The 27621-nt window shown below is 41.1% G+C and overlaps 2 protein-coding genes across 3 annotated transcripts; both read left to right on the forward strand.

Annotated features, from left to right (window-relative positions):
- Positions 1–2654: 2654 nt before the first annotated feature.
- Positions 2655–15482, forward strand: ptbp1b (polypyrimidine tract binding protein 1b). Of its 2 annotated transcripts, XM_077024757.1 has the most exons (16): positions 2657–2754; positions 3393–3443; positions 4508–4538; positions 7586–7646; positions 7736–7908; positions 8221–8367; positions 9164–9319; positions 9479–9589; positions 9842–10019; positions 10135–10215; positions 10326–10468; positions 11775–11808; positions 12660–12752; positions 12870–13086; positions 13202–13279; positions 13370–15482. In XM_077024757.1, exons 1-16 carry the CDS (start codon positions 2747–2749, stop codon positions 13500–13502), a joined length of 1695 nt encoding a protein of 564 aa, XP_076880872.1. In that variant the 5' UTR covers positions 2657–2746; the 3' UTR covers positions 13503–15482. The 2 variants fall into 2 exon arrangements, 1 of the variants encoding a protein (XP_076880872.1); XR_013134535.1 differs by lacking the exons at positions 11775–11808; positions 13202–13279; positions 13370–15482 and having other exon boundaries at positions 2655–2754; positions 12870–13007.
- A 1606-nt stretch (positions 15483–17088) lies between these two features.
- On the forward strand, positions 17089–19855 carry fam174c (family with sequence similarity 174 member C). Its single transcript, XM_077024758.1, has 3 exons — positions 17089–17481; positions 17635–17763; positions 18111–19855. Exons 1-3 carry the CDS (start codon positions 17219–17221, stop codon positions 18112–18114), a joined length of 396 nt encoding a protein of 131 aa, XP_076880873.1. The 5' UTR covers positions 17089–17218; the 3' UTR covers positions 18115–19855.
- Positions 19856–27621: the final 7766 nt, after the last annotated feature.

Raw genomic sequence — 27621 nt, forward strand, 5'->3', positions numbered from 1 at the left:
TAATGATAACAATAACGAAAGTAGAAAGATGATGAAGGAGAAGATGGAGATGAATCCGTGTCTTTTAAACCGGATATTGTCATCTGTTGCTGTATCGGTCCCATCTGTTGTATACGAATATTAATACTCAATATTAATTATTATTATAACGATAATAATTATAATAATGATAATCTAGGAAGAAGACTTTAAAACAACTGCCTTTAGACCTGTTTTTCTTGTTCCCATCTGTACGCTCGGTCCTCGGCTTGCAGACAACGAGTGTCAGGATCTCTTGCAACCTCCCAATGTATTATTCATCTTTAAGCAGGTGTGTAACCTGCACCTATGTTGAAAAGCAATTTTCTAAGTGAGCAGTAGAATTATTCATGATGATACCTGACTCCATATACCTTCATTTGAGAAAAGTCATCAGAACATTAAGAAAGCAGTTTCATTGTGGAAATGCTTCAAAGAAAGAATAATAATAATTGTACTATCTATAGTTAGAATTAGATCAAATAGATTATTTAAGTTACAAACGTATTTACTCGTGTTTATTTATTTTGTATGTTTTAACTTCAAACTCTTTATGAAGGCTCTGTGCATGTTACTTTATGACACATTTGCATCAGATTACCTAAACGGTGATCAGTTAATTTCAGAGCCTTTTAAATACATCAGTGAGATTTGGGCTTCTTTGATGACAGGAATGGCTGGAATTTAGTGGACATTCCATGATCAGAAGTCAACACTATGTATGGCTGTTAGTTAAGAACAAAGGCGAGTTTATCAGTCCCCTGTCCACCCATTTACCCTCCTAAAAGCCATGCAATTTTTAAAGGGATCATATTGCAATTTTATTTTTTTCTTATCATGTTGTCAGTGGTAACCCATGTAAGACAATGTTTTGTCAATTGTATTGATAAATATAAGGCCCACTTTAATAATAACAAGTTGACCTGTACTCTGTCTGCTAAGCATGGTGGAGGTTAAATCTTTGATGCATGTAAATGAGGAAATATACATATGCACATGAAATGTTTATGAACGATGTACATCTCATGTACATCACAATTAGGGGTGCAGGAAAAAATCGATTCGAGCTCGAATTGCGTTTCTAACATTGAACGATTCAGAATCGATTCTCATTTTTTTTTATCGATTTTTTTTTCTGGGTGCGTATGTGCCTTCTCAGCCACCGTAGTGCTAGGCAAAACAAGGAAACAGGTTTGACTATGTGCAGGTATGCTAGTAAAGCTACAGTGGGTTGTGTAGTGTACGGTATTTGTTGTTGCGCCGCTAAAGTATGAAGTCCAAATGGCCCCGCAGTCTTTGAAAGCAAACATTTGTAAACACTTTAGATTTTACCGTCAACCCGGCCCGGATGGGCTTGATCGTTTGCACACGCATAAAGACGCTACAGATGATATTCGGGAGTTACAATGATTATAACTCCTGGTAAAATAAAGTTAAAATAAAAAATAAAAATAACTTAGTTCATTGAGCACTCTAGTTTTGTCCTAACTAGATATTTAGACATAATACTGCTGTAATACTGCGAAGTCATGGTCAGAGGTGAACTTCAGTATAATCATTGTGTATTTTATTTAAAATAATTAACACCCTTGAGCCAGTGTGTCTTTGGACATAGATAATGCCGTTTGCTGTGATGAATAATTAAAGTCTAGCTCTTATTTATGCATAGAAACGTAAATCAACAATATAATCTGTAGCGTCTTTATGCGGATAAACGAGGGGAGTCGGAATTCGCCACAACACACAAGCCAAATCTGTCGCACATGAAATGCTACAGGCACCGATCACAAACTGATCAGTTCAGTTAAAAGTGTTCAGTTCAGTAGATGTAAGCGGCTTTTAGAAAATACGGTGTATATATATATTTTTCATCTGTGAAGTGGAAGTTCTGGCATCTAACGTAAGCCTACCCATTTTATTAATGTAACAGCACTTTTATTTTTGGAAGCACTTTCATATATTTTTTATTTTTGTGATTTGTTAAGGAAAAATGTGTAATTTTGTTTCTGGAAGTGGCATGTTCTCAGAAATAGGCAGCTAGCCTAAGCCTAATTCTTGTACGAAGCAATTTGTTGTTTTTTTACAGAAAGAGCAGTATTTTTGTATAATAAAATTTTTGAGTAGTGGCCAGTTCTGGCAGCTAGCCTAAGCCTACCAATTTTATTTACTTTACTACAGTTTTATTAGTTTAATGTAGTGTTCAGAGTGTCAGCCTCAAACAGACATGTTGTCTTGGATTTACCTTTGTGTGTTTACATTATTGCAATATGTTGATAAAACCTTTACAATTATAATATCTATATAAATGTACTCTGCTTTCATGCCAGCAGACCGAAGTAGCTCGTTTTGAATTGAGAATCGTTTTTAATCGGAAAATAATCGTTTTTGAATCGAATCGTTGGGATCTGAAAGAATCAGGGAAAAAATCGAATTGTGACCTCAAGAATCGATTCTGAATCGAATCGTGGGATTCCCAAAGATTCGCAGCCCTAATCACAATACGATATACATTTAAAGAGCATTGGGTTCGTACAGAGACTGCGCCCTTTACTTTGATGTGAATTCTCATCCAATCACAAACGACCTCGTATCTTGGCCGCCCACACGTTTCGCGCTCCCCAATCACCGGATTCGTCCGCCTCGAACTGCTCCGCCATTTTGTCGCGGTATAAGAAAACTCAGGCAGGCAACAAAGTTCCCGATTAGACCTGTAGTTCCTCTTTGTGCAATGGACGGGTAAGTTTATTGTTGATTTTTTTCCGAATAAAAATTATGTTGTTGTTTATTGCATCGCCATTCACTGTTCTAAGGATATTTACCGGGTAGATAGAAGATAAATTGTTTTGTTATGTAGTAAGTTTGCTTGCAAACGCTGTTTCGGGTTGCGATGGAAACAAACTCTGATGGTGGTAGCTAGCTGGACGGCTAGTTCTCCACGTACTGAGGTACTTTGGAAGTGTTCAGCCACCTAGCTAACTTTACTTTTCTTACTTACATCACTAAGTTGCTGATTTTATTCCCGGGTTTGCATGTTTTGATCGTTTGTTCGATGTTTGTTTGTTTTTTTTTTGCCAAGTTAGCTATTTGTAAAAAAAAAAAAAAAACTTTTTGTCGTCTGTGTTTTGCCGTCACCGTCTTCAGCCCTGCTCACAGTCCAGCGAGGCTGCACACCTTGGCCATCATGGCCACTTGTTGAATTGCACTAGTAAAGATCCAGAATTTCAAAAGTGCTAGGTAGTAACTTTACTAGTCAGCTATCAAACCTGTCAGACATAATGAATTCGTTTTGCCAGGAAGTAAGAGATTAGCTAGACAGTAATTAGCGAAATTCTTTCTCTTTTTGTTGTGGCACTGACTTCTCTTTCTCTGTACAGCCGCCTAGAGACTGAATTGTATCCTATGGGATCAGGTTACGCAGAATTAGAGTAAGTCCTCATGTTTTTTTCCTGCTTGAAGTTAACTAGTGTTTAATGAAAGAATGCATCTATAAGTTTAGACGACCATATCATATTTTTAAACTGTCAGTTTTCAGCCACAAATAGATCCGTGTGGTTGATTGTTTCCTTCTACACTTCTTCTCAGTGTCTCAGGCCATTGCTGGACCATTTTATTGTTTTTTTTCGCTTAGAAATGCTGACCTGTTGTCATAAGCTGGCTTAGATATTTGAATATCACGTAACACCATTTATACAGCTCCCTTTTACACACAATTTGTCCCAAACCCGATATATATAAACTTGGCGCTGATTAACTATTTATTTAGTTACAGATAACAAACCAGTTGCATACAATCATATACATATACCTATACCCTTAAAATCTGAAATGGTGCAACTCTAGTGCTGATCTGTTTTCGGGTTTGATTAAATATTTTATGTTTGTCGGTCCGCAACAGAAGCGCTTCAGTTGCTGCGTTTCCTGTACAATGGGGAGAAACAGGATGTGGGGGTTAATGTTCAACCAGCCATGGCTGAAATACCGCTCATATTTGTGAGGGGAGATCTGTGGGAAAGAAGGCTTGGATGCTGTTTTCACTATGTAAACCCTTCCCATTATATCTGTAGTGGGAAAACATCGTTCTTGTTTGCAAAAAAAAATATTGGTTGAGGCGAGATTCCAACTTTTGGGGATTTATTAAGATATGATGTACAAGATATATTTTATGTACATATAAAATGTATATATTCATATACTTAAACTCAAAGAAGATACCAGGTGAGTAACTGCAGTGTACTGTAGTAAGAGGTAGGACCTAGGATCTGTCTAAAGCGTAATGCCTTGTTTCTCTGGCAAGTTTGTAAACAATGTTGGTTTCTCTCTGGACTTATCAGAACATACTGTTCTACTTTTAAGTATTTGCATGAGAAGTTAAAGGTCATCTGCTTCTTCCCAATTCCAATGTGAGCTTTTTCTCCTTCGTTTGAAATGTACTTCTGTTGGCATTTTGCATCACAACCTTTTTCTCATTTTTTCTTTATATTTCTTGCAGTGTTGTCCATGAAATTGCAGTTGGTACAAAGGTAGGCCTTTTATTCCTTTGCTCTGTGTTTGATTTATATATTTTTTAACAGTATACCACTAAGCAACTGTAAGAAGGACGTGAGGGGTTTTTGTTGTTGGACAATGGCTCTGTTCCTGAGAGCTCATGTTCTCGCTAGCCGTCTGTCTGTTGCTGAGGTGTACCATATCACTGCTCCCCTCAAACCAGCCTGACTTGTTTCACCGTAAATATAAATGCCATGATGAAATTGGACTGGAATTCCCAGACCAACGCCTTTTAGTGGTCATTTCGTCTTTTGCTGCTAAATGTATTTTTGCACAAAGGTATTGTCTGCAAGTGTTTTTTGCAGTACTGCTTTAAGGTATTTCCAGATTACCTATGTTTATAAAAGCAAAGAGAATCTCCACTGTCTCTTGGGTCGGCTTTCAAAGGTTATTGTGACGTGCGTGTTCCTACCTAGTCTTTAATGAAAGATAATCATCTGTGGTATGTGGGTAGTAAAGGGGGCCTACAAGATTCAGAACAAAGGAGTGATTCATAGACACCATTAACATGACTTTGGGCCAGAGAGTGCTCTAAAGTGACCTGAGATTCTCCTGGTTTGTTTTAGGATATTTTAAGCAGGCAATAATGTAATGTTAGAAAGACCATGCACATTTTTCAGTTTGGGGCAAACTGAAAGTTGAATCAAATAAAGTGTGTGTGTGTGTTGTACAGTTTGTCTCCTGCTGTCCGTTTTTGGCCTGCAAGGATCATTTCAGGAGAGGGAGCTTGAGATCTGAAATAAGAACTATGGGAGAGATTTTCCTCTTCATTTTAATAAGTTAAATGGTGGTTAAATATTTTGTGGTGAAGTAAATATAATTGGGGGTCTAAAATAATATTTTGTTCTATAAACCAGGTTTACTGGTTTTGCAAGTTGACATGTAAAAATAGATTTGTAATGTGTGCTTTTTAGACTATTGAAGGTTCCCCTCCTTTTAGTTTTATGGTTGTGAATTTAAGTGTCCTCCTCTGGCTGGATTGATTCAGATGCACCGAGGGTTTCTCCCTGGTGTTTCGTGATTGTTTTCACCTGTGTTGTCAGGTCTGCCTCGGGGATGGTCGGCATTATGCTGCCTGATTGTTCCTTAGCCCTGCAAGTGAACCCATTTTAAAAGCATTCCTCAAAAATGGGCTCGGGTGTTGACACGGTGACATGAATGGAAGCTATTCATCACATGCAAATATGTTTGCATCTCCCCTCTGGACACACATGTTCCTCTTGTGTTTGTTCAGCAGTGCTGATTAGAGGGAATGTGGGTGGGGGGAAGTGCTAATGGACTCGGTTGATACCACTGGCCCACGTTTTTATTCTCATTGTAAGTCTAACATGTAACACATTATTTACTGGGTGAACATCCTAATTTTTCTTGGAATGTTGGGTTGATGGCAAAACACTCACGTCTGGGATGGAAACTACATTCTCGAGTGTTGGGACAGACGCACACCTGGTCCACCGAAGACAAACGGCCTTGTGTATTCAGGCCACAAAGTCCTGGGTTGGGTTTCAGTCACCTGCACCCACAGGCATAAGGTCTCCATGGTGAGAGAATGGCAATCAGGGCTGCCGTGGTAACGGCCCCATTCGTGGCACGAATTGCCCACGTCTCCCGCCTTCCTGCGTTTCTCCACACCTTGCTGATCCCTTTAACCTGGTTTCATTCCAGTTCACAGTCCCCACCCAACAAGTGCAGCAAATTCTTCTGTTTGTTCCTTTTACCTGTTGAACAAACTCTTACCAGGTTACATATTCTGCGTAGGGACTTTAAGTCCTCTTTGACACAACCTTAAGCTACTCTTAAGTGTAACTCAACAGGTTTGACATCCAAGACTCTGTGGTCTTCCTCTTCCGTTTTCTGAAGGTTGGCCTGAAGACTCGACAGTGGCTTTATGGCTATAAGTCGGTGTGGAGTGGTGAGAGAACTTTGTTTAGCAGTGCCGTAGCCCAGACCATTCCCCCTCCTCTTTTACCTCATGCACCCTAGTGGTACCCTCCCCCTCTTCCTAGCTGCATATGGTTCTAATTGAGCCTTGTGGCAGTGGAATTTTAAATGTGGCGGAGGGTATATGTGCATGTGGCCTGCTCAGTTAGGTGATTGATCCCTCTGGTCACGTCTAATGGTCTCGCAATGCCTGCAGAGTATTTTGAGGTGTATGTCTGTTCTGTATTCACTGTGACTTTCAGATATCTAACCGCTTGTTAAACTTGCATACTGGAACATTTTGCAGGCATGTGTGTGTGTGTGTTTATTTGCATGTCTTTGGAATGGAGATGATCTTCTGTCTAACTTGTATTGGGAATGTAAGTGGACTGCGTTGTCTGGTGGTGGTTGACCAAGCTTGTTTGCTTAGAACTGTAGCGATCGCTCAACTAAATCGCTGTGAAAACAGCAACTGAATCCAAATGTGAGCTCAGTTGCTTTTTTTTTTTTTTTTTTTTTTTTAAGAATATATATATATATTTCTCAGCAGTCAAATAAATGAAATTGGATTGGAGTCGTGTCCTAGTGGTAGAGACGGACTGATGTGAGTCTGGCCACTCATTCCCTCTGCCTACTGACCCAGAAACTCCCCCACTCCCTTTAAAACACCAGTTAATTCCTCATTCCTGGGCTGGTGGGGCTGGGGAAGGTTTAGGGCTGGTGCTTGATCTGTGGACCCACCCTGCGCGCAGGAAGTCTAGATGTTGTCACATTGCCCACTTCCGTTCTGGCTTACAAACCGTGTAAAATCTAGCCCATGGCTGTCCTTATTTGGTCAGCTAGCTCTGTCTCGCTGGATTGTGACTTCTCAGCAGCTTCCTGAAGCTGAATGTTTCACCATGTCTGTTCTTGTTCCTGCACTGCAGTGACCTGTCTACTTACTGGATGCTGTGTTTGGTGTCTGTTCAGTGGCGTGTGGTGATTGGTTGACTCGGGGGGGAGGGGTCACGCACCACAAAAAAAACTTGTCTGTCAAAGATTAATATGTAATCTGTTCAATTCACGATCGCTTTCCTTTGAACTTCCTTCTTCTCCCCCTCAGAGAGGATCTGACGAGCTTTTCTCCTGCGTTTCCAACGGGCCATATATCATGAGTTCGGCAGGTATATATTTCCGAGGCACACCCATACCGCTGCCCTGAGCATGCGTGTGTGTCGCCAGACTGGCGTAACCGTGTGGTCTCCCATCACAGCGAATGGCAATGACAGCAAGAAGTTTAAAGGTGACATCAGAAGTCCCGGCGTTCCGTCCCGCGTCATACATGTGCGCAAGCTTCCTGCTGACATCAACGAGGCAGAAGTCATCTCTCTAGGCCTTCCCTTTGGCAAAGTCACCAACCTGCTCATGCTGAAAGGAAAGAACCAGGTATTCTTGCCAACACCTCCCAAAGCTATCGGAATAGGACTCGTGAAGGAGAGAATTGATATTGCAGTTTGTTATGAAAGCTGTCGGGATAGCAGCCAAATAGGAAGTATTACAACTATTAAGGGTTGTAGGGTTTGAAAATGTTCTTACAAAAGGATTGGGGGAGGGGGTCGGTATTTCTTGTATGTAACTATTAATTTTTTGTCTTCAGTACTCCCTCTGAATGCTGATAACACCGTAGGCCTGTTTTGGAATGAAACAAACACTAAACTCTGGGTGGCACGTGAGCTAAGCTAGACTTTGTTTGCCTAGGCTTTCCTTGAGATGAACTCTGAGGAGGCAGCACAGACGATGGTCAGTTACTATTCGTCAGTCACGCCAGTCATCAGGAACCACCCCATCTTCATGCAGTACTCCAACCACAAGGAGCTGAAGACGGACAACTCGCCAAACCAAGTGGTGTGTGTGTGCGTACGCGTGTGTGTCTGCCCCCCCCCCCCCCCCACTGCTCCAAGACTACGTACAGGCTCTCTCTCCCTTTTATAAACATCCAGTCATATTTCTTATTGGTCCTCTTGGTGTAGGAATGGAATAATATGAAACCAAGTGAAAGTAATCTCACTTTTTGCTGTCATTGCATTATGGTGCTTGTAACCTAAATATTTTCCAAGTTGAAAACGGCCCTAGTAAATCCTGTTTGGAAAGCCCCACATCCCATAATGTCGTGTGTTCCTCTAGCTGCTGGAAACGCTGCCACTCCTACAGCTTTAGTGGAGTGTTGCTATGAGCCTGCGGCCTTGTTTACCGCCGTGCGTGTATCTTGTGGTTTTCTGTACTGCGTGGCCCAAAATTCCTGCCCTCCCTTTCTAAACACTGCTTCCCTGCAGACCTCACACGGTCTCTCTCTCTCTCTCTCACTCACACACACACACACACACACACACACACACATTCCACAGTCAAAAGCACAGCAGCCCTGTCCACCCCCTCCTCCTGCCATCAGTTATGTTAATAACGCCATTCAATTAAGCGGAAGGCATTTCTTTGTTGCGGGCTGCCGCGAGTGAATCTGTTTATCAGCAAATGGGAGAAACCACTGGTTTCCCTGTTTTGTTTGCAAGAATTGTAACGAGGACGCATTGTTAGGCAAACGTCCTGTGTGCCTTCTGAAACAGGACAGGAAGTAGGATGCGTGAGCTTGCTTGTTTCTGCTGCGACTGAAACGCTCCCTTCTCTGTCCCGCCCGTGACGGCAGAGAGCACAGGCCGCGCTGCAGGCAGTCAACGCTGTCCAGACGGGCAGCATGGCCATCGCTGGTGTGGACCCCACCGGGGGCTCCGGCCCCAGCCCTGTCCTCAGGGTCATCGTGGAGAACCTCTTCTATCCAGTCACCCTGGATGTCCTACACCAGGTAGGCGCCCCCTTGTGGCCGCTGTGCCATCAGCAGGAGTTGTGCCTGCCTGTACAGAAGGGTTTTTAAGTATAGATGAACCTGACATGCATTTGTCGGACATCTTGGAGGTTTCTTTTTTTTTTTTTTTTTTATAACCCAAGTGTTTTGTTTTAATAGATTTTTTCCAAGTTTGGCACTGTGCTGAAGGTGATCACTTTTACCAAGAACAACCAGTTCCAAGCTCTTCTGCAGTTTGCTGATGGGCTTACTGCTCAGCATGCTAAGCTGGTGAGTGGTGCCACCTAGAGGTCAAACATTTTAACACCGTTTTCTGAATTGGGGATGGTGCATTCTCAGCAGAACACATGACATGAAGACCTGACCTGTTAGAAAACCTGTCGGCACCATGGAAATATTGTAATCGACCTTTAGTTTTCATAAATGTTTCATTTCATCACGCAAGTAATGTAAATGCATTTAGTTGGTCAGAAGTTGCACGTGCCGTCCTGTAATGTCCGACGCGTGGCTGCTGTTGTCCAGGCGCTGGACGGCCAGAACATCTACAACGCCTGCTGCACCCTGCGCATTAGCTTCTCCAAACTCACCAGCCTCAACGTCAAGTACAACAACGACAAGAGCAGAGACTACACGCGCCCCGACCTGCCCACAGGCGACGGGCAGCCGGCCCTGGATCATCACGCCATGGCGGCCGCCTTTGGTAAGACACCCCCCCCCCCCCCCCCGCTCCGCCCTGTCATTGTCTGACGCCGAGCGTTAAGTGCTCTCCGCTCACGCAGTTGTGCCTTGTGGCCCACGTGTCTGTCCATGCGCAGCTACTCCTGGGATCATTTCTGCCGCGCCCTACGCCAGCGCCCACGCCTTCCCCCCGGCCTTCGCCATCCAGCAGGCTGCAGGTACGTACCCTCCGCTCTCCTCTCTACACACTTGCTTTGTGACCGGGCTCGTATACAGCGAGCGAGGCCCGGAATGGGCGGACTTCTCTGACTGGACTCTCTTGTCTCAGGCCTGGCCATGCCCGGCGTTCATGGAGCCCTGGCCTCCCTGGCCATCCCGGGGGCGGCCGCTGCAGCAGCCGCAGGCAGACTGGGCTTCCCCAGCCTCGCCGGAGGACACTCCGTCATGTTGGTCAGCAACCTGAACCCTGAGGTTAGAGACACGGCGCTTTACTAAACGCGTCCATGGGGGAGGGGGTTCAGACTTCAAAGCACCAGCGTGCTCGGTTGTAGACTTCAAAACACTTGAAGCTGGAGAGTAACGCTCCTTTTTATCTTTAAGTGCTGGTCTAGACCAAATATCTTCAAAGTGAGCTCATTCATGTAAAGTTTTGTCATCACGTTAATCAGAAATACCATCCATGTGTTTTCATATGTGAGGGGTATTTCAAAAAGTTTTTCCAGCATATTTAGCCCTACAAAATATAATGTAAGTTCCAAGATTGCAGAGCTAGGGGCTTTGGCTGAATAAATCAAGTTCTAGAAAGTTTCTATTTTGGTGAATACAATGTTTATTCTAGATGGCACTTTGAATTTCAGTTACAATAAACTTTTTTGTTTTCCTCCCAAATATTTACCCTTTCTGTTTACTTAGCTTTAGTTTTGTAATTCCTTTTCCTAACATTCCTAAGTTAATTTGAGCTTCATGAATATTTTCTGCTGACCCCTTTTAAAAAGAGTATTCTAATCCATTTATACAAGTTCATTGTGAAGTATAATTCTTTCCTGAAAGTTTGAGAACATACTTTGTGAAAGAACAAATGAAAGCAGCTTGCTGAAGAGATGCAGTCCCACCACTGGGAGTTGCTTTCTCAAACCCCTTCTAGCTTTCCTTCATGTACACAAGTGGCAAACTTGATGAACTTGAAGATGGTTTGATTATTCTTTTAAAGTGGTTCAGCAGTAAGGCTTACCTTTTGGTTGTCTTGAGGAATTATATGCTTTATTCTTTAATTATGAAAAAAAACAGCACCTTCTTCTGTTGGATAAGTTTCTTTAAAGTTAACTTGACCGCTATTGTATTTCTGTATGTGTACTGACCTTGTTTTTTTTTACCTCCTCTTTCTCTCCCTCCCCATTCCCCTTATCCCATTCTTATTTTATTTTTTATTTTTGAAAACCATATCTTCCTACACACCTCACATTTTAACCACACACACATATGTATACGTTATGCTCACACAACACCACACATTATTACACACACACACACACACACGCATGTGTATACATTATGCTCACCCTCAACACCACACATTTATTCCTCACACTGTTATGTTTACCAATCCCCCTCCTCTTTCTGCTCCCAATCCATTAACCATCTTCATGATCCAACCACCGTTTTTCGCCATTTCCCGTGGAACTGCCTCCTCGCTGTGGATATGTTGAACCTCCATTCTGCCTCCGATCTTTTCCTGTCCCTTCCTCCCTCCGCTGCCTTCCTCTGCTGTCCTCTAAAGAGAGTTACGCCCCAATGCCTCTTTATTCTTTTCGGTATGTTATCCTTAGCATCTTTTTTGTTATCACTTGTTTGTTCTGTTCTCTTTCGATCTCTTCCCTCACAAGGCAGTTTGTTCCTAAAACACGAGTGCTTCTGTGGTTTCTGCCGTTTGTGTGTTGAGGGGACCAGGAAGCCAAAAAGCTGCAGCATTCCCGCCAGCACTAACGGCTGGAGCGCTAGTGACCCTGCCGAGGCACCTCAGGCAGGAGCACATGCTGCATCTTTTTGTGCTTTAATGAAAGAGTATTTACCATTTTCAGAATGCATGCTTTTGGAAATTTTGCTTCTGTTTTTGCATGTCATGAGGGAAGCTTTTAAACTTTGGTTAATAGTCAAGACTCCTGATTTTTTTCCATTTTGTAGAAGAGCCTTAATTTTCACCCAACCTTTTGCCCTTGAGCTAGCTTATTATTTTTTTCAGCGAGTTTCATTTTCTTGAGTCTGTTATTCATATATAAAGGCCACACACAAGCCCGTTTCTCTTCCAGTCTGCAAAAGTGTCCACACGTACCCTTCCCCTGTCCTCTCGGTTAGCGTTTTCACTTTGACAAATATCCTAAACCCTGTCCTTATCACTAGAATTACTGAAGGCCTTTGTCTTAGACCTGTACCTAGGTCATGGAAATGGAGGACATGTCCACCTTTTTAATAGTTAACGTAGGCTAGCTAAGATTTCATTGACTTATTTCGGTAGCTCTTCGTGTACTTCTGTGAAGCCGCACTCATTTGATGGAGTGTCTTGATTGTGACCTGAAGTTTTTTGTAGGGCTCAGATGTGTTAACATGGTTGTAAATGTGTTTTTACATTTCTAGTCTGATTTATGAGCTTTCCTCTTCTGTCTAGGTGTTTATGGTGATGTGATAAGAGTGAAAATTATGTTCAACAAAAAGGAGAATGCCTTGGTTCAGATGGCCGATGCCACGCAGGCCCAGCTAGGTAACAGCCCAACCTTGGTTATTAACACTATTACATTTCACATGTTTGATTCTTTTAACAACACATTTCTCATGATGTATAATCAAATATTTCATATCTTAATTTCTCTTTTCATAGCCATGAGCCATTTGAATGGACAGAAGCTGTATGGGAGGGCACTGCGCATCACATTATCCAAACACACGACTGTTCAGCTGCCCCGTGAGGGCCACGAGGACCAAGGGCTCACCAAAGATTACAGTAACTCTCCCCTTCACCGCTTTAAGAAGCCTGGCTCCAAAAACTACTCCAACATCTTTCCTCCCTCCTCAACACTGCACCTCTCCAACATCCCGTGAGCAAAAACTGTTCCTCTCGCTTTAGGTTATGTTGAATTTAGTTGAGATAAAGAGAAAAAACAACGATGCAGTGTACTTGTATTTGATTGGTTGCGATTCTGTCTCTGACAGGCCTTTAGTTGTTGAAGATGATCTTAAGATGCTGTTTGCCAGTTCTGGTTCTCTGGTCAAGAACTTTAAGTTCTTTCAGTAAGTTCCTGACAATTTTCTCATACTTGGTTCATACTTTCCTTAATATTCATGCCTTTCGTTGCTTTCTAATGCATGTCACCTTTTCAGGAAGGACAGAAAGATGGCCTTGATTCAGATGGGATCAGTGGAGGAAGCGATTGAATCCCTTATCGAGTTCCACAACCATGATCTTGGAGAGAACCATCATCTTCGTGTGTCTTTCTCAAAATCCACCATTTGAGGAGACTATTGTCTCTGAGGGACTGAGTCTGGAATAACCAGTCACTTGCAAACATGGAGGGATGACTTCACTTTAAGGAGCCTCAACCACAGTACACTTCCAGCATTCCTATAGTGTATTTATGAAGAATATGTAGTGGTTCATATGACATTTTAAAGGGGTTTTGTGTGTGGGAGTGTGAGGACTATCAACTATCTATTGATGCTCCTCTTAATTTTTGCTTCTCGCTGTGTTTTGTTTGGTCAGTTTGGTGGACTCCTGCCTCTCATGGCATTCACACCTTTTAAGTACTTTTCCAGAGGTACTACCTGTGCCTTACTTTCAAATCTTACTGCTACTTCTGAGACCATAAAAATTGTCTATTGCCTTAAACCGACATTGACAGTGCTATAGTCTACAATCTGTGTACTCTCGTGTAATTTACTTTTGATTTTGTTTCTTAACAGCTATAGGGCATTGTGGGAAGTTGTTCCCTACCCCCCCCACCTTGCTTGGAGCTACACCCTGTAAATCCATATCTTTACTATACCCCCAGTTGGTTTGCTCAAGTCTTATCATGTATACTGTATCTATAGATCTAGATATAGAATGTTTACATTCCCTTTTTTATTTAATGCAATCATGTGTACAAATTCACCATTTATTGTGTATTTGAGTTTTCATACTGTTGGCCATAGCATGCTGGCCCCTGCTCAGTGGCTCCACTGCTACTGTGCCTATGCTATTTCTGTATCTTACATAGACCTTAAGTATTGACTTCATATATTGTGATGTTTTATAACTATTCTACTATAATTCCCCAATATATTTTGTGTATTCTTGTACCTTTTCTGTGTACACTACAGCTCAAAACCAAAGGTTTTATTCTGCTTAAGGAGATGTGTATTCTTCACACATACTTTCCAAAATGTCCATTAGAACTTGGTTTGTTTTTAAAGTGACCTTCAGTTTAAAAAAATGAAAAGGAGAAAAAAAATTGTATGCTGGGAATCTCCTACTGTTGGATTCCTACCAGTCAGTATGTGTTTCTTTCTTTCTGCTCTCTATCGTAATTTGTGTTTTTTAGATGAGTTGTTGTTTAATTTTAGCCATATCCACTTTGTTTTTCTTATTGTTTTAAAGATCAGGAGAGGACCTCTGGGCTGAAGTCCTTGGCCTAGTTTGGCGTTTAGCTCCGTGTTTTTCCACAGTCCTCAGGGCCCACCTGATGGGGCCACAGCTTTACTCTGTCCACGTTCCCAACACCATTAGGTTAGAGCAAAACTGTGGAGGCCATGGCTGAGAAATCCCTGGTTGAGTTGACGTCACACAGATTGAGCCTCTCCACATGATGCTGTGTAGAGACACACTTTAGTTCCTTTTATTTAAAGGCCGACATTTTGGAATTTATTTTTGGTTCACTTTTAAAGTTTTCTTTAAGGTAGCTTTTATCAAACTGCATGAAACCATGCCTGAAAAGAGGAATTGGCCTTTTACATTTTAGACAAAGATTTAGAATTTTGACATTTTTGAAGGGGGTGGGGTGGGACTTGCTAAACCTTAAGTGCTGTAAAGTTAAACTGCACAGTGGCGGTGTTTTTAGACAGTCATATTCCAGTTTTGTGAAAACGGCAGGACCTTTTATTATGCACCCCTTGCACAGCATTTGAACAACCTCAGTACACATCAGCCTTGATTTTTTTTTTTTTTTTTTTTTTTTTTTTTTTAAATAGTGCTTTCCTTTCCTTCAGGGGGATAAAATGAGGTGTAAATAATATTTTTGTACCACAATGATAAAAAAAAGCAATAGTTTGGTTTTTATATATATCTGAAAGCAGATGTATATTTTGATTACAGCTATAGACCATGAGCATGCAAAAATGTTGCATTTATGAAAAGTAGAATTACACTGTTTTCCAAAAACTCATGTTTCCTGTCATTACTCAATATGGATGGTGTACTTTTGTTACATTGTCTTCATTAAACATTTGTTTACTCTGATCACTCCAGTTCTGTCCATAATTTAAAAATAAATATTAGTTCCATGTACATGATGAATGACAGCAAAATATATTGCAGTAAGCTATGATTCATAGTATGTCTAGCACAGGGGTGTCAACATATGGCCCACCGGGGGGTTCAGTCCAGCCCGTGGAATAAACCTACATTATTATAGAAGAATACATTTTATTTTTAATCTATATTCCTATATTGTCTACTAAGGGTGTGTTTTAGTCAGTTCTATCATATTACCCACTTTTTCTGTTTGCCCTTAAATGAAATGTCTTTGTCAAAAAAGAAAAAGGTGGATACAGAGTCAGATTTTTCAAGAAAAATTGAAAGATCATGTGTTCAGATGATCACATTGCTTCCCAGATGTGGAAAATGTCACTGTGATCAGTTATGCATAATGTACTTGAATAAATGTTTAACTGAGTAAAAGTTGTAGAAATTGCATATATATTTTTCTTAAAAAGTAAAAGTAGAAAGTTCATTTAAAGATTTTTTATAATTTACTTCTTTGCACTAATACAAAGAAAAAAAAAGTGGACTTATTGTTAGTTCCATGTAATTTTGGAATGAGTGTACTGGTCTGGCCGCCTTGAGATCCGATTAAGTTGTATGCGGCCCCCAGACCAAAATGAGTTTGACACTCCTGGTCTAGCACACACGGATTCATGTTCACACCCTTCTATTTTGGGGCTTTACTTCTCATGAGTAGTTTGCTTTTATACATGCAATTCAGCATTTAATTCTAAATGCATCCAAACCATGTATGTTTGTACATAACTGATGACAGACACTGGTAGTTTTAGGCAGCTGATTACAAAAAGACCAGATTCTTGAAGACTTGATGTAGTTAAGTCAAAATATCATTGATGAATATTACAAGGAATTACACCAGATTATTTCCCTACTTATATTATAATGATTACGCAAGAGACAACCGACTAGACTGAAAGTTTCACTTAGATGTAAAAAAGGCATATAAAATATGTAGGCCTACTTACGTTTTGTGTTTATGGTTTGTGTCACTGATCCAAGGATAGAGGCACAATCTGTTGTAAAATTGCAAATATTCACTGTGTTAGCGCCCCCTTGAGGCCATTTCCACAAAAAAATCTTTTAAAAGTTAAAACTAAATGTACCTAAAAACAACATAAAAATATTTAGTTTCAGGCTGAATATAATTTTAAGACCAATTTTGACACAACTGGATGAACATAATTTATGTTGACTATCAGTGGATTCATTTTTAGAAATCTAGAACGAATTTTGAGTATGTAATGTACGGTACAGAAGTTACAGGCCAAAACATTTAACGCTGCGCCACTTTGCTGACGGGGGTATCAGTACTTTCCTACATACTGCACAAGCTTGGCGTCTGATGCTTTCTTTGCTCCTTTAAATTAGTGTTAATCCAAATAGCACCTGACAAAAATGTATTCGCATTTGAACTAAACAGGGATTGGTTATGGCATTGTTTATGAACGTGAATAACGTTTAATTTAATTTCTGAATTGCGGCCCCTTATTATTCGTGCTTGCTTACGCAACAAAATTATGTCACTTCCTATCAAGACGAACGTATTAGAGTTACGTCATCAAAACACAGGAACAGGAAGTAACTTAGAAACGAGTTAGGTAGCTAGCTGACTAGCTAACTGAACGGTTTCTCTAAAAACCCTGAAAAGTGACACGCTTTTAAAATATCTGTCTGGGAAATAAGTCCTCGCAATGAAACTTCTAGCTTTACTTTCAGTATATTTCTTGCTGGCAGTTTCGTTGGCTGGAAAGCCCGTTACGTCTCCGGGTATCGCTTCTAACAAAACGACGAAGCCCGAGAACATTTCGAGCAGCGGCGCTCACACGACCCCGGGCTCTACTAGAGGTAAGGGGATGGGCCAGGTTGTGGACAGCTCTATGCTCAAGAGGACTCTGTATGTCATCATCGGCGTCACCATCATCGTAGTGCTTTATTTCCTCGTTCGAGCAGTCCGGTAAGTAGCTGGCCAGCCGACCTCGTTTACAGTCCCCATGTTGGTGAACTTTGAGAACTTGGTGGATCAACACAAACATTGGCGCGTCCTTCCATCCGTATGTCCTTCTGCCTGATCTTATTCAATTAACCTTTCACGATTGTGTCACTTTAGCCTGAAGAAAACGACAGTACACAGGAAAAAATATGGACTTTTGTCAAATTACGACGACACCGTAGAAATGGCACATCTGGAAAGCGACGAAGAGGACACGACTGTGTATGAGGCGAAACCCTTGAGAAGGTGAGACAGACGTGCCAGACAAACGAGGCTTGTGCATGTAAGCACAGAGGTGGATATTCCAACTTCAGAAGGTAAAACTCCTTCCCAGGATTTTACTCAAGCTTGCTGGATTTTTTAATTGGTGCAAGCCAGGTAAAATTAGTGGAATCAACACAATCCAAGAAGCCTGAGCAAAATCGTGGTGAGGACTTTTACTTTCTGAACCTGTAATGTCAACCTCTGTGCAAGCACTTGTCCTGCCACTCAACCATGTTTAAACTTTGGACCAAGGCTACTTAAAATAATTGTAGCGTATGATGTTGACAATCGTGAAGTTTTGCTGAACTGTCTAATGTGTGTTTTATCAGATGAACCTGGAATGCCACAGCAACGATGAATGTACAGAAGACAGTCCATCTTCAATAAACATCCATATTCGATCAATATTTCAGTCATCTTCGCCGTGCTGTGAGCGACCAGAGAGGAGAGGCTGGATATTATCAACTATTTCAGCAATAAATTGGAATGTTTTCTTGTGATGGACTTAAATGACCAAAAAGAACATCTCATCGTTTTAGAGATGGTCCTACGTTACATATATGAAATATTATTGTGGACGTTGAGTGTGAGGTTAAACCTTTTATTTTGATGCTGTTTACAACCAAAAAACGATGTATAATTCTTTGTTGGGTTTAGTTTAAAGAGCTCTGGAACTGTGTATAAATCACTCATACAACCACCCTTAATTTTTGGAAATGCAATATTGTTTTCATATTCTCAGATTTACTGTAATTCTTTTCTTTAAATATCTTTCTTTAAAACATTCTTTAAAAGTTAAATTTTTTTTATTTATGGCATTTTGTAGCTTGCTGTTTTATTTGTGCATATTGGACATACATTCCCATGGAGGTGATCATGTATTGTAATCGAAAGGTTTCTGTATACTTCTAAAGTTATTTAAAAGACAGAGAAAGAACCTTAGAGCTACATCAGAAGTACAGTACGAACATTCTTGAAGTTTGATTCCATAGGCCTTGTTTTGCTGTTGCTATGACACTACGACTTTTTAAAGAGGAAGGTTAACCTGAGATTAGGAGATGGGAAGACCGATTGTCACGAAAGCCCCTTTATGCAAACGTGCAACCTCTTTTTCTTCCCATGATGTTAATTCAGACTAACAGATGACCGTCTGCTAGCTTGTCCATAATCTTTTTGTTGATTGCGTGTGGGTAAACTGGTCTCTTGTTTGTGGTGTCCTATAAACATATTTTTGGAGCTGATGTTGCCAAATATGAAACCCTGTTAAAACCAAGGTGATAGTTATGATGCCAGTTTTTATTGGCCATTAAAATGTGAAGATATTTCTTCATATGCATAAAAAATGCATAAAAGCAGAGGAGAGGAGATTGGTGGTGGTCAGGTGAGACAAGCTAATTACTATTTACAATGTTTTACAGTACCATTTGTGTGCATGAAATATCTCTGTCAATGTTTCATGTTCAGTATTCAAAGGTCTCAAAGTGTGCCTTCAAATCATTTTTTTGTGAGAGGATTCTGACTAAATTGAAATTAGTCATGATTAATTCTAATCTTTGTATTTCTATATTTCAAAAGCTTAAAGTTTGTGAAATAAAATATTTTATATTTATTGAATTTCTAAATTACCCTTTAGGGAAAGTTTTTGGAAAGGTTTTATAGTCATGGAATATTCATTCCTTTCATATTTTTTTTTGAAATTCAGAAATGGTTCCTTATCTTAAGATGAGGTTAAAATTAGACCTGCAATCATGCACAGTAATCACTGTGTAAATACATAAGTGGGCAGAGTCTAGACCAAGTTAAATAACCAACACATCAGATGCTAGTGCAAAATCCAGTTCCCCTTATTCTATTTTAACAAATTAAGATGTTCCATGATTGTATGGTTGGCTGTCATGCTGTTTAATGAGAGCTTGTCTGTTGGAGTCTGGGAAGAGGGGCCTGGATTTACAGTAGAGTGTGAATCAAGCTCGTATTCTGCTGTTCTGGCGCCCTGCCTTTGCTGCTGTGATTAAAAACTACTGTTGAAAATATTCTTATGAAAGTCTTTTTCAAATAAAGCGTCTTCTGCTCAGTGTTTGTTGGTGCATTATTTTAAGGTAGCTATTGTTGTTGTGAGCCCAGTACCACATATGAACAGAGGAATTACACGAAAGACGTACTGTATTATTACTACAACCTAATAAGGCTAATTAACTAACTAAAAACTCAGTATGGTTAAATGCTGATATGTAACATGATGCGATATATAACATATAGTATCTTTACAATCATTTACAGGAAGGAGCACTCTTGAAGGGTCTTTTATTGTATTACATATTAAACGGCTATAAATCATTAAAAAAATACCACGCTGCTGTAAACTGAAAATGTGCATTTTATTTGTGTGTGGGCCCATTTGTGAAGCCATATTATTATTTATTTAGCTGTAAGTTGGGTTGTGTCACTTTACAACTGTAGTTGCATACACTTAGGGAATGAGTATATGTAAAGTTTTCCTTGGCATCTCTTTTGACATTTTTTTTGAACGGCCGCTAGATGGTGCTCTCTGTCTTTAAACGTCACACGAGAATGAATGCATTTTAGGCAAAGGGAGCAAGTCATGAAGGCATACCAGTATACTTGGTCCTTATGGTACAATATCTGTAATATAAGACACATACCGTGTATTTTGTTACTAGCACATATTTGTAGTTGAGTACCAAAAAATGAAACAGTGTTGTCCAAGGAAAATTCAGTTATAATTGGAAAAATTTGTTAGCTGAAAAATTGATACATATCACTTTTATTTTACACATTATATATGTGAAGAACTTTGTTTGCAAGAAAGACCCCTGTTTGAAACTTCCTGTTTCTCTGGAATTTTTATTACCTGTACTTATCTAACCTAAGAACACATACCTGGATTCTTCTTCTGATCTGTTCTATATGTCTGATTATGGTAAGTATTTATTGATACAATTTCCTTATTAAAGAAAAAATCCAGTCATAAATGCGCCAGAAGACAGGATTTAAATATTCCTTGTTTTTTTGGAGTAAGTAAAGTTTACTTTACAACAGCCCACCAAAGCACTGCACATAGTTCAAAACAGATGTCAAGAAGAGGCAAGCCATAAGGCACAGCCTAAACACTTGTCCACCGTAACCCTGGATTCCTTAGTGGCCCACGTGTGCCAGTCTCCTGTGTCTACAGGAACCTGGCTGATGATCTGTACACACTTCTGTACTGACAAAAATTAGTACATGAGGAAATACATCAAGACAGTAATAAAAAAAAAACATTAACATCCATGTGTAGTTAGCAACATGCTAAATTATATATATATATATATATATATATATATATATATATATATATATATATATATATATATATATATATATATATATATATATATATATATATATATGTATATATATGTATGTATGTATGTATGTATGTATGTATTTATGTGTGTATGTCGGTAATGTTTTGGACTACCACTGCATATTTATCCACCATTTTGAGTAACTGTTGCTTGTTGCAATCCTTTACATGATTTTTCCAATAGTAACTGAAACATTCCACTCCAGAGGTCTACATTACAAAAGACGCCCCTCTACTCCATGAGCAGATTTGCCTTCAGTATTTTGTGTTCAGTATTTTGCTGCATTTCAAAAAGCTTGGAGAGGCAACCCAGAAATGGAAGGAAGGCCAGACCCGCCCTGCTGGTGCTGAGAGAAACACGACTCCAGTACCGCCCTCACTCACAACCGCCCTGGAAACGCCCTGACACAGCCACACACATTAAAAAGACCCTTCCAGGAGAGAGAGATTCATTCATTTTTTATTTTTTTATTATTGTTTTTTTTAAGTCTTCTTACTGATAAGGTGTGCTCCAGCTGTGTGTATCCTGCCTTTCAAACCCGAGTGAGAGCTTGAGTGTTGTTGATGATTCTTATTTTCTCCGCCTCGATTCAGCAGTCTGCCAGGTTCCTGGTGTAAAGCCAGGGGTGTGCAGCTGCTCCGTGCTACCTTTCGGATGCTATTCAGCAGATAAAAAAGTTCCCCTTTGTGCCCTTTTGTACGACTCTCTGAAATCTGGAGGCCGGTGTGGAGATTTGCGTGCCTCCCTGTAGAGATCCTCTGGCTGTCTTCAGCCATTTGTACAGTGTGTGAGCGGTTTGCGTAAAATAATGGCCTCTCCTGACTTTCAATAGTGACAAGAGCTTTGCATTATGTTCCGCTGCACTGGGAAAATCAGCCTTCCCTAGGGCCTACAACCAGCTTAAGGTTCCTCGCTGCTCCTTGAGCAACGGCCAGAGGCAAGAGGAAACAAAATTAGATGCTCAAGTCACTACTGAAAGAAAGTTCAAGTGCACAGGGAGGGAAGGTGAAACAGAATGTTTACACTGTACATCCAACTGGTGAGTTAAATATTCAGTCAAATCTAAAAATAGTTAGTTAATGCTGTCAGTCAAATCTAGGATTATTTGATAGCTAGTTTGGCAGCTACAGTGCATCGATTGTTCTGTAAAGGAACCTTTGGTCCTTGCTGTGTCATGCTTGGTTTTAGATGGGGTTTGGATTTGAGGGTGTTATGGAGGCAGAGACAGCAATCCAAGTTTAGCCCAGGCATGGATCTGTGGTTTGATCTCAACAGGCATAACAGATTCAATCAAGATGGGCACAACAGACCGGCCAGCATGCGCACAAGCAGAACCCAGGATGGTCCAAGATGTAAAAAAGGGGGATTATTATTAATTTTTTATTTATGTTTCATTCTCTTGTTTTGCATTGCTTTTTCTTCTGTGCCTTTTAAAGCTGGGTCTTACTGTCCTGTCGTTGACTCACAATCCTCCTCTCTCTCTCTCTCTCTCTCTCTTCTTTCTTTCTCTCCCTCTCCCTCTCTCTCTTTCAAAGTCACTAGAGAACTTTCCTCCTGACCTTGCTGGATGTTGGATTGCCAGGGCTGCCTCTGCTTGACGGAGTGCCACAGGGGGACATAATAAACTGTGCCCTTTTCATCCAGGACACAAAGGCTGTGAGCAGAAGACTCTGGGCCTCAAAGGAAGTGACAGAACAAAAGACCCGAGACCAATAGATCCACCGAGTGGCAAAGAAGCCCGTATCTCTCTCCGTCCCTCCTTCCTCTTTTCTCTCATTCACACATACATAATCACAAATAGTCTAATAAACAAAGGTGAGTAACTGACGAAGTTCACTGGGAATTGTCACTGTCGAGCGAAATCGTGTGAAGGTTTGCACCCTGAAGGTTTGTGAGGTTAGATAAGATAATATTCTTATCTTAAATTCAGAACTGTTGAATGGTAGACTGTCAGCTGAACAGTACAGCAGCACCTGTAGGCATGCTCCCTTCTTCAAATGTGTAGTCAGAGATCACCATCGCCATCTCGAGCCATGTTTAAAACCCTCTAATCTTATCATTCACACTCATTCAAACAATGGGGTCATTACCATTATTTTGGTAGGACACTTGGATCTTGAAAATGAGGCAACTGAAAGATGAAAGCTTGGAGAATTATTGGGACAGCACCCTAAAATTAATGTTCTTCATCACTCATGCCCGACTCTTAATTAGCTCACCTTTCTATTAATTATCATAACGATACTTCTTCTCTCCATCTATACTGAACATGGATTTGACCTCTAGTGCATATCCTTGCTAACTTTTGAATTAATGAGAGGTATTTATCACCAAATAGCAATACTGTAAATAATCCTAATACTACTAATAAAGCATAATACTTCTGGAGATGAGCTGCAAATCTGCAAAGGGAGACTTTGTTGACTCCTTGAGATTGTAGACATGAGTGTCCGGCTGCATGAAGCCAGATTATTGTAGTTTAAAATGAACTGCACATCAAGGTTTGAGGACACGTAAGGAAAGCTTTATCACCAGTGAGGTTGACTGGATCAAAGAGTTCACTCCCGTGATCTTGCTCTCTCGCTTCAGAGTTAAAAAAGGAAAGTGGAAGAGGATAATACAGAGGAAGTGAGGCGTTTTCACAGCAGCAGATCTTATGGAAATGAGATGGAGCGATAGATACGGGGGAGAAACGGAAGCGAGCCGCTCCTCTCCTCACAGCCGTCTCCTCACCGTCCTCACCTCGGGGCTCCGCGGCTTTGCATTTTCGCCCGTGACACGCCGGTGAACAAAGCTGGATTGTGGGAAAGTGCTGGAATGCCAGCTCGGTCACACACAGCAGTCAAGCGGCGAGCAGTTTCCACCCAAGTCATTTTTGGACTGCATTGCCCCCATACCCCCCCCCCCCCCCCCACACACACACACACACACACACCCCAACACCCACCCTCCCTTTTTTCCGGCCTAATCCCGCGCTCGCCTTCCTTCTCCTCTCCACTGCTTTTCCCAGCCCCCCTTCGGGCCTCTCTGTCCCGCCTGTCACGGCGAGACGGCTCCCAAACGCTGCCCCCTCCTCCCGTAAGACTGACGGACAGTTCAGAGGAGAGGGGAGACACAGCCCCACTCAACAGTCCTTTTCAGGGAGGTGATTAAAGATTTCTCCTTTCTCTGTGGCTCCTTTGACTCCCTCTTTTCTAGCGTGCGTCTCTCTGGAACAAAAGCTGCAGCCAGTGTTTGGGAACATGCACCCTCCTCGGGAGTTCGAGGTGGGAGAATGTGTGTGTGCTGGAGACGGTGTGTGTGCTGGTCAGAGGGTGGGGTGGGGTTGGAGGGGAGGGGTTGTGGGGTTACTACTTGTGACCTTTCTCTTTTCTCAGGCCGCTGAGGATGAATATGATTCGGCCTACGCAGAATCTGTATGTTTGACCCTTGTGAAAGAGCTGAACTCATTGTGTGTTCACCCGGTCGACCTTCTGACCCCTTCAGCACTTTGCATGAATCTGTTTTGAGCCGATTCATTCCCAGCTTCTCTTCCGGCCCTCTGATCAGTGCACATGGGACAGTAGCTCTTCATGCTAATGTTGCCATCGTATAACTTTTCATTGTAATTTTACATATTATTTCAAGACATTACAGCTGTTTCTACACATTAAGAAATACCTACAAAGGCAAACATGTGACATTAAGAATAATAAAATATCTTTAAACAATAATAAGTAAAAAAAAATGCAAGTGCAAAAAAGACTTTAAATAAAAAGGCTTTTTATTAGACTGCAATATTTGAATTATGTTATTTTGAGCATAACCAATAGAGGTTTTTGAAAGAGCTCTTGTGGGAAAGCAAAGCCCGTCTGGCTGTGTGTGCTACAGATCGCTTTGGCTGCCTCTCATTTATCTACACCATCCTCTCTCTGAGGAAGGCTGCATCATGTCAAACCACCCCCCCCCCCCCCCCCCCCCCAACAAATAGACCTGAAATAAATAAATCAATGCCTTTTAGACCATTACCTGTTTTTTTATATGGAAAGAGTGCCGCTTTACAGAAAATGAGGTATTAACCACATATCTTGGCAATATAAAACCTGTGCTAAATTTTAATTGTTAGGCCTTTGTAGACATTAATCCGTATAGATGAGGCATCTATAGGTAATCATCCATTTTGCCTACTGTTGAATATAGGTATTGCCAAACAGATACTGTAGAAAGAACAGATGTCTGACTAACTATATGTTAACATGAGAGACTTAATGTAGATGGATGTGAGAGTTAATGTAGCAGACACTAAGAGAGAGGAATACGGATCCTCTACAATGCTAACTGTTTCCCTCACCATTGTCTGTAGTTTTATTACCAAGTTGTGGAAGGACGCAAGTTGTCATTGCCTGCTACACTCATGAAAACGCCAACTGCGTTCAAATCAGTTGCTCTTCATTTAGAGATTGCATCAAAAACAGGTAGCAAAATAGCCCATTTAGTTTTATTTGCTGCCCCCTGATAGCTCTGTTCTGCCTATTGAGAATGGGACTCGAATGGAACTGTTGCTCTCACAGAGGTTGAACGTGTTGGAAAAGTTACATGAGATGGTAACAGTGTTGATTGGACTCCTGAGTCCGTAGGGGATTTGGTTCAGGTTCTGTTTCTTAGCACAGGTGCCAGACTGAATTCCCCCCATGTGGAAGAGACCACACAGCTGGTGTCTGAAAAACACCTTGGTCTTTAGGATTAATAAAGCACTTCTTTCAGTCAGTAATTTCAAAGGAGAGATTCTGTCTGAAGTCTCAGAGGCCCAGGTTTCTCTGCTAATCTCAATTATTATGCTGTTCACTGTTAGGGTCTCATAAATTCGAAAGAAGACCTTGTGAGGGTTGTTTTGTATGCATGTTAAAAAAAACTCTTATTTTCTCCCTTCATTTTAGTGTTTGTCATACTAATCACCAATTCTTAGTTATATGTGTGTGTGTGTGTGTGTGTGTGTGTGTGTGTGTGTGTGTGTGTAGCTGACGCTCAAAATAGAGCAATGCGTTACCGTGGCAATGCCAGATGTTGTGAGATTATATTTTACTTCTGATTGTTGTCTTTTATGTCACATAAAATTTAAGAAATGCAATTCATAGACCTTACTGAAATTATACTATTATACTAATAATTATATTTGCTGAGAGACGTCATTTCCTGTCTGGGTAACGTGCGCGGGAAATTGTGAGCGGAAAAGTGAAAGAGAAGGATAAGCGATGACTACTACTGGTTAAGCAGGCGCACACGTTTTCACTGTATCTACTCTGGTAATCAGACTGACGCGTCTTACTGATGTCCACAACCGTTTTATTTTGTCTTGTCCGTTTTCACGGTGTTCAGTAACTTGATACAGAAAATAAAACGGTTGTGGACATCAGTAAGAAGCGTCAGTCTGATTACCAGAGTAGATAGTGTGTGTGTGTGTGTGTGTGTGTGTGTGTGTATTACACCAAATTATTTAAAATGTAAATGAACTACATTTTCTTGCAATCTTATTTTAATAACCACATTTCAACCTTTCTAGACGAAGCACGACGTGATTTAGTTAAAGAGAAGGCCAAGAATGAACTTTGAATCGTTGAACTGTGAAACTCAAAATTTTCAAAATCCGAAAAGGTGATGCTGGTGCTATGGCCTGGTTCCCACCCATGCGTGCGGACTATACCCTGCCACTGAAAGAATAAACTAATTGAAATAAAGTGAAAGTGGGATAAAAACGGAGCCTCCGGACAATCAGGAAGGAGTCGTCTACGAGAGCGATCATGCGAACATGCGGTGGCCGGAAAAGACGCTCCTGTTGAGTCTAATGACACGGAGGGTAAGAATGAAACCCGCCGATTTACAATCCTGGTAACCGCGAAAAAACAATATCAAATGTACAGATTAGATCTCAATTTAGTAGCTATTAGCTAAACACATTTCAACCATCTGTGTAAGAAAAACGTTGGAGTCCACTGACCCCTCCAGCAATGCGACTCGACGTGTTACCACGTAGCCTACTTAATCACTCGCTTCGATTTATTTGTTTGTTTATTAGTCTGTTTGGTGTCTTTCTCAACACACAGTGTTTAAAACTTCTTCGCCTGGGTCAAATTTATTCCGGAAAACGTAGTACACAGGCAGCCTGCTCTGTGTCCGAATGACTCCACTAAACTCAACCGCTACGGCAGTCTCTCCCCTGACCGGACCGCTCCCTCAATCCTCATTCCACCCACGCGCTACGGCGCGCGACATCACTGGGCAAGCTCCGCGAGCGTCTGCTCTGGTCACACCTGGCGAGCGCGCCTCTTCCCGCCCTTCTCACGAGTGCCTCTGATACGCTGGCTTCCCTAACGCAGACGTTTCTCTCTTTATCTCTCGTTGTCGTTTAACGCCTCGCCACTCAGAGTTGTCGGTTCTTACACTGAAAAGACTAGATGGGGAGGGGGAGGGGGGCTTCATTTTCCCTTCATGCTTT

This window comes from Brachyhypopomus gauderio, chromosome 12 (assembly GCF_052324685.1).
Source record: "Brachyhypopomus gauderio isolate BG-103 chromosome 12, BGAUD_0.2, whole genome shotgun sequence".
Taxonomy (NCBI): Eukaryota; Metazoa; Chordata; class Actinopteri; order Gymnotiformes; family Hypopomidae; genus Brachyhypopomus; species Brachyhypopomus gauderio.